The sequence below is a fragment of the Eurypyga helias genome, unplaced genomic scaffold (assembly GCF_000690775.1).
Source record: "Eurypyga helias isolate BGI_N326 unplaced genomic scaffold, ASM69077v1 scaffold6700, whole genome shotgun sequence".
Classification (NCBI taxonomy): Eukaryota; Metazoa; Chordata; class Aves; order Eurypygiformes; family Eurypygidae; genus Eurypyga; species Eurypyga helias.
The window spans coordinates 1-7,867 of record NW_010226148.1 but is presented as its reverse complement, the minus strand read 5'-3'; the positions used below and the strand labels follow the sequence as shown (position 1 = coordinate 7,867).

At 40.6% G+C, this 7,867-nt stretch overlaps 1 protein-coding gene across 1 annotated transcript in view; it reads right to left on the bottom strand.

The window, feature by feature from the left end:
- LOC104509730 (ras-related protein Rab-2A) overlaps positions 1 to 7,381 on the bottom strand; it is a gene marked incomplete at both ends in the record, with an annotated part of 19,585 nt that extends 12,204 nt beyond the window's left edge. Inside the window, 2 exons of the mRNA XM_010151769.1 lie at positions 3,991 to 4,058; positions 7,310 to 7,381. Of these exons, the coding sequence (XP_010150071.1) occupies positions 3,991 to 4,058; positions 7,310 to 7,381 (140 nt within the window). The remainder of the gene's footprint in view (positions 1 to 3,990; positions 4,059 to 7,309) is intronic.
- Positions 7,382 to 7,867: the final 486 nt, after the last annotated feature.

The following is a 7,867-nucleotide window of genomic DNA, read 5'->3' as shown; positions in this document are numbered from 1 at the left end:
ACGTCCAACCCCACAGAAGGGATCCAGGCTGGAGCAGGCTGCTCCTGAAGGACAGCACCCCGTGGGAGGGATCCCAAACTGGAGCAGTTTGTGAAGAACTGCAGCCCACGGGACGGACCCATGTTGGAGAAGTTCATGGAGGACTGTCTCCCATGGGAGGGACCCCACACTAGAGCGGGGAAGAGTGTGAGAAGCCCTCCCTCAGAGTGGCAGAGACAATGTCTGATGAACTGACCACAACCCCCATTCTCTGTCCCCCTGCACTGCTGGGGTGTGCGGAGGTAGAGAGAAGTTGGAGCAAAACCGAGCACTGGAAGAAAGGAGGGTGAGGGGAAGGTATTTTAGGATCTGAATTAAGTATTTTTTTTGACTCTGATTTGATTGGTGATTTTTTTTTCCCCACCCAAGTTGAGTCTGTTTTGCCCGTGACAGTAACTGGTAAATGATTTCTCCCTGTCCCTATCTCAACCCACAAGATTTTCCTTGTATTTTCTCTCCCCTGCCCAGCTGAGGAGGGCAGTGACAGAGCAGCTTTGGTGGGCACCTGCCCTCCAGCCAGGGTCAGCCCACCACACTCAAATATCACACTTCCACAGAAGAGTAAACTTCTCATAGTAGGCAGTTACCAACTAACCAGCTTTGACAAAAGGAATTTCTCAGTGTATTCAACTACTAAAAGCCATTACTACGACTAAAGACCTAGGAAAGGAAATAATCGAGAGACGGAAGACGAACAATTTAGTTCAATACCTGCACTCCCCTTGACTGACCTAAATGCATCAGAAAGGAAAAGTGAAAACCAAGGACTCACAGACCTAAAAACCTGGGCATGCCACAGCAAACACAGCAGCAAGCTCGCAGAGCCCAGCAGTGGGGAGATCAGGAGCAGCCTGCAGCTGGAACAATGGGACACACTATTTGGACGTGTAGACATATGATCAGCAGTAGAGCTGAGACTGCAACTCCAAAGTATGGAAGAGTACAACCGAATATTGTGCGTGGAATGTGGGTTTTGATGGTGATGGTTTGGGGCTTTTGTGGGTGAGGTGAGCGGGGCGGGTGGGTGTTGGTGTGTGTGTTTTTGCATCAGGCTAGTTTTCCTAGACTACCACCTCACAGGACCAAACGCTGGACTGCAATTTCTGAGGAGCACACGTGCATTCCTTAAGCACACATGCATTCCTTAAGCAAATATTCCAGTTTGGCCTCATTGAAAAGGAATTTGGTTTGCATACTCCCACATGAAGTGAGCGGGGCGGGTGGGTGTTGGTGTGTGTGTTTTTGCATCAGGCTAGTTTTCCTAGACTACCACCTCACAGGACCAAACGCTGGACTGCAATTTCTGAGGAGCACACGTGCATTCCTTAAGCACACATGCATTCCTTAAGCAAATATTCCAGTTTGGCCTCATTGAAAAGGAATTTGGTTTGCATACTCCCACATGAAATCTAGACTGCAGTAAGCAGAGCTAACTACACACTCCTGATCCAAACTACGATGCTAATAAAGTAAGTCAAACGTTACTGAGTTACAGTACAAGAAGAGTACACAGATGCGTTTCAGACATGCGACAGTGTTAGCTTCAGCTGCCCCCTGAAAGTTATGACACAATCCTGCAGTGAGGTTTTGCTGCAGCTACCATATATTCCCATTATTAAGATACACTTTCCTTGGAGCTGCGGTGATCTGCTGAAGACAACACTAACTGAGTACCATTGCACAGAAATATCTGGCCAGAAAAAAATCTGGTGTTTGACTCTCTTAAGAAAGCAAGTCCTTATTCACTGTGAAGCAGTCAAAACAAATTTTATCCATTTCTCCACTTCGTATGTCTCTGCTCAAGATGTTTCCTGTTCAGTGATGGATTAAAAGCAGGTATGTAAGGCCAGCACTAAATCAGAGAAGTGCTGGTGCTGTGACTGAGTAAGCACCAACTGCAAACATAAATACTTCATGTGTTTCCTTAGCCACAGGTGTAAAACAAGCTCTCTCCTATCAAAACAGAAATTGTTACAGCTATTAAGAAATATGGAGATAGCAAAAACTGCTGTTATTGATGCTAACAGGAGAAGAAATTCAGGAAATGCTCAAAGCAGACACCCTAGTAACCTTGGTCATTATGGACATCTTTGTGTACCCTAACACTCACACATAAAATATCTCTACGAAATTACCTCATTGTATTTCTTACCTCGCTATTTCTTCAACACCTTTGTACCCTAGGTAAGAACTGAGACAGTGTAAATTAGATATGCCTACAAGCCAAGATTGGATTAGAAATACCCTGTGTTTTAAAAATCAGAATGTATACAGTTAAAGTTTTAACTGTGGCCAATATACTGTCATTCACTGCTTACAACCTATAAATTATGAACTGCAACACAAACATATCATCTACTCACTGTATGAAAGCCTTCAATGAGTATTTTTAATTTATGTACTATATACTTCCAAAACTAGCCTGATAAAATAAACTCTTTTTGAGCAGGAATAAGTTATAATCAAAAGCATTTAGGTTAAAATTTTGGCTAGTGAACACTTTGCATGCATTCAAGAAGCCAAACAAACTGCAAAGAGCTACTGAGTCAGAGGCACCAAGAAAAACACAATCTACTCAAAAATTACTGAAGTTCACTTGTATCCAAGTAACAGATAACAGCACATTAACAAAATCAGTTTGAAAGCCAATGAAAAACAGTGGCTGCGTTGGCAGTTAAATTAGTAATTTTGTCTACAGAGAATCTGACCAAGTTTTAGGAAAGAAGGACTGATGTAGATATGTTCTCATGTAGTCACTCTACATATTAGAAGTTTACTTCTGAACCTACTGTTCATGCAGAGCTTTGTCTATTTGACTTAAAAATGATCAGCCACCTTGGTAGTCAGCAATCCACAGTTATAATAGTAAAAATGCCCAGGGTAGAAAAACCCTGAAGCAAGCACAATCTGATCATATTCTTCTATATGTTTATACATGGAGGACCTTCAAGGAGGCAGAGGTGTTAGATGTCATTTCAAGTGATAAACTTATAAAGTAAGTAAGGTACTTCCGACCTTACCTACAAACTTAGCTGAAGTACTGCATTTGGTTACATTTTTATATACACATGCACATATGTAGGCATGCATATATGAACGCATCTCCCTTCATTGATTTGCTATACCAAAAAAGACATACATGAGCATAGCCTCGTGTATCTGCCAGCTTCCAAAGGGATCTTAAAATGCTTTTGGGAAACAGACAACCCCGCCTTAGGGAACAGCGAAACACATCTGAAAAGTCGCAGCTATCAGTATGAGCATCTCAAAGCCACTGCATCACAACAAGAGTAGATACTGAGGCTGACTGCTCTATGGTGAAGTGACTGACAGAAGAGAACAGCTGACTTCACTACTATATGTTCTTAACCTGAACTCCCTCAAAAGTCAGAGTCTGGTTTTTGGTAGGCTTTCCAAAAGTTTAAGCTTTTACCAATCCTTTCTTGACCGTATTTACTATTCTCATGATTACAGTGAACATGAGTTCTTAAGTATTTTCTACAAAAACAGTGAGCCGTATCTTTTCTTCTACATTGGAAATACAAATATTTCCTGTAGGGAATTCTTGATCAAAGCTAGCTCACAGACACAATTTCCCAACAGGATGTTATATTACCCAAACCTTGCATGAATACAAAGAGAAAGACTACTTAGAGAAATGCAAGTTCCTAATAACACAGAAAACTTTCTCAAAACAAGTGAGGCAGCGTGAACTCCAGCCTTACAAATCTGACAAGAAGTTACAGTGCGAAAAGCAGAAGCTTGCAGTGATTTAGAGTACATCACACTGAGAAAAGGAAATTCTAGCAAATTTTTAATCTTCACAGAAACCAAAGAAACCTGCAAGACAAAGCACATAGTCTCATATGGGTGCTGATGACAGCTTAACCAGAACAAAGGGAAAGATAGGGGAGCCATATGTTTAAATAATTTATGTTCTTTATTACTTACCGTATCCCATATCTGAAGCTTTATCTGTTTTCCATCAATAGTTATCATTCGAGCCCCAAATTCTACACCTGAATAGATTTTACAAAAGGTTACATTATTAGCATACATCAGAAAGAAAAATGTCAAGTACTACGAATGCAAGAACCTGTTTAAGTCAACTCAACATTTGTAGAAAATCTCTTTCACTGTCTGCTTTTAGTTACTTTTCCAACTGCTTGAAAGAGCAAGAAAATTTTCCAGGAGGAAGAAAACTGTTACAAGTGCTTTAAAAATGCATTAATTAGGCAACTGTCAAGGAGGTATTTCCTACCAAGTTTTCCAACTGTTTAATAGCTCTAGATCAGAGGGGGGGAAAATATGTCTGTCTGAATGCAAGCAGGAAATGGAAGTCACAGTTACTTTACCACTCTACCAATGACAGATCGCTGACACCAGTTTAGAAGAATTGAAACTACAGTTCTTTACCAATAAAATATTCTATTAAGTGAGCATACAAATGTCACCTTCAAGATGATAGATTTTATTACTGTATTAATTAAAACTCATCTGCCTTTATGAAAAAAAAAAGCTTCCAAAACTCTGCCTTGTTAAAGATTAAATTTAATAACCAGGGAAAAAAAATTAATGTTTCAAATAAATTAAAAAAAAGTCTTCAGTGGAAAAATTCAGCATTTTGTACTGTCTTTTAAAGCAATTTTAAGATAATTAACAGTAAATTAAGCATAAATTGAGGCTATTACTACAGCAGTTAATAAAATCTGACAAACACCTAAAGGTAGTGGACGTATTTAAAGGCTATCAAGTTTCCATTGATCTATGCTTCCTATGCTATTTCAGAAAACAAATAAAGATCTGGTAGCCTAAGTTTTGTCTAAAATTGGTCACTGTCTAGATTTGGACTGAAGTCTTCCAATTAAGCAGCCCTGATTTGCAGTATTCCAAAAGTCTCTTCAAAAGCTTGTTTAGAATATCTGGAGGGGGGGCAGTGTTGCTTTTTGCAGAATGGCTTTTGGGAAAGGAGGCAGGGAAGAACCACTCTCCCCCACCTTCCAGGATATCAGAGCCAAGTAACATCGTGCCCTCTTAGCATCCAAATAACTTGGAGAAAGTGTATGGAAACAGATGGAAAGACTAGAGGGGGAGGGACAGAAAGGAGGAAGCAGGTGAATGACAATGCTTTCCCTGAAGTTGGCTGCAGAGCCACAGGCAGGTCCTTGGCCTACAAGTGTCAACAGTGCAGGTCTTACTTGATCTCAATTTGCAGATACAGAGCTGCTGATTTAAATCCAGCAATCATCCTATATGTTAATTTCCGCACACATCCCTACAGAAAAAAAAAGAATATTTATCCTGTTCCATCAAAGTATCTGCTGAGAGAAAAGTCTAAATGTGAAACACCAGGGTTTGATGGCAAGTTTGTTCTCTGAAGAAGGAACAGAAGCTGCCCAGGTTTACAAGTAAGGGCACTTCCTAAGGGCAATGGCAAACTAAACCATGTTTACAGTGGTTTTTGTCAGCCACCACTAACTACAAATGTTGTGAGTCTGTTTTTCTCCCCCCCCTTTTTTTTTTTGTGTCTGCTTTTTGCTTTTGTTGGGTTTCTTTTTGGGGGGTTGGTGGGTGCTTTCCCACCCCAACTGCATCATGCAGCTTCCACATGTCCAATTGCAGTTTTCTTTCTACTCCCTGGAGTTGCAGGAATAGCATCTACACTCCCAAACGCTCAAATCACTGTATTATATTGAAAGAAGTTAGGCTATGTAAAACAAGCCTTTTTATCCAATCTACGGGCTCTCAGGAGTTTTAACATCAGAGGGAAGTGCATTGTGGTTTCTCTCTCGTTCTGAATTTGTTTGGGTACCTGGGAGAAGCATTCTCCTGCCTAAAACACACACATATGCCCTGTTACTTAAGTGAAAGGAGGCTGCTTCCAGCCCATGCCCCTTCTTCCCCCTTCCAAGCAGCTTCCCATGTTCTCTTCCTACAACCCTCATTATGTTGCTATCCAGGTTCACCTTCTCATCCCACTAGCTTCAGTTTATGCTCCCAGACTTCAGCTAGTTAAATGCCAGGCAAAGAACTGGTACTACAGACGCCCTGCTGAGGTGAAACTGTTTCCCACAGCCTATAAGTTTGCTGATGGGACAGGGCTGACAGAGGCATGAACGATACATAAGGCGTCATATATTTGGCAGGCCTAAAGAAGAAAAGATGACAATAACTTATGCCTCCCTAGAAGAACTGAGGCTCCTTATTTGGCCAGCCTATCTGCTGCCAAAACCTCAGCAATATTTGAAAACTGATGTTAGCCTGAGAATTTGAATTACATTATACAGCCAGGCACAAGGTGTGGGAGGACTGTCAAGAAAAAGGGAAGCCATAACCAAACCACCTGATACATTCTGTTACGTGAAGAACATTTGTTTATATTGCAAGCATCTATTTCAGTACTCCCAAACACAGGAATCCTACCTATTCCAGGGCACAAACTAAAAATAGAGACCAGGGACACATTTTGTGCAAGGCTCAGCATGATTGGAGTCTACAGGTTCCTTGAAATAACATCAAGAAGCTGTTCAAAAGTTCTACAGCCTAATCAGAGGCTAGCGTCTGTTGTGCTTAGCAGTGAAACTCTCTGAAGACTAAGCTTGCCCATAGAATTTATTCCCACGCTGTTCGTCATCTTTTGTGTGGAAAGATAAAAAGAAGTTTGGATCATTTACTGCAGTTTGAGCAGAGGCAATGCATTCTGTCAATATGTGTTCATTACCCTTAGTGTCAGTATCAAATCATACCTAGCACAAATCCAGTCCACATCCAGTTGAGGAGTCTGGCCCCTCCAAACAGGGAGTACCTTCACACTTCAATCCAGATCTACCTAGAAGTTAAGTCTGCCCAAATCATAATTTGTTTATTCACCTTTAAGGTTAACTTTGCTTTAGTTTATCTGTAACTTGTCTTTAAGGTTCTGTGGCTAGGCCAATATTCCATTCCCTAGTGAAAAACCTGCCATTTGCATCACCATCAATGCATTTCAAGCTTGACACCTCCTGCTCCCATCCCCAGTTTTTCGCTTTTTTGAAGAGACAGTTGAAACAATTGAAAATTTGTACCTATAGTATCTCAAATTTTACCTTCCCAGTAAGACAAAAGGCCTACACTTGGTTTTATCAGCTAACAAATATCCATCAGCTAAGGATTCACTGCCACCTCAATACAGCACAAATCCTACATTACCACAGCACAACAAACTCACAAGTGCGTGCCGAGGCACCCCAATGCTTAACCGTCAACATTGTGGGGGACAAGAGAGACCTACCAATAGTGAGATCATGGACTGGCTGAAACCGCTTGTCTGTGAACTGTAACAATAAACATGATTTTCCAACACCTAAAAAAGAGAAAAGAAAGAAGTTTTTATTAAAAGATTTACAAAAATCTGTTAACCAATAGAAATTAATTGAAGACCATGGTATATATTGCTTAAAACTCATTACTAGAACTCAAGATAACTAGACTTACCTACACCTTGAAGTGTATGCAACTTTTTCATAACTAAAAGCTGTTAACGTTCCAGAAGTCGTCAAAGCAGTTATTATTCAAAAACTGAACAAAAATAAATTCTTCTTTTGAGAAAGTAGATCTGCCTTTAAAATTAAGCAGAAAAAGGTTTCCTAACAGACCTTCAAAGTATCATTTAACATCCTCTCTTCACAGTAACTACAGGTCTTGCTGCTCCTCACAGCTCTACATCTGCTTTCTCTTCAGTACTTTCAGCTTTCTTCCAAACTAACATGATCCTCAACAGCACTCACTCCCACCCATCTGCCAGTTTATCAGCAGAGGTAACTGCAGTACATACATGGCTGTTTACAAC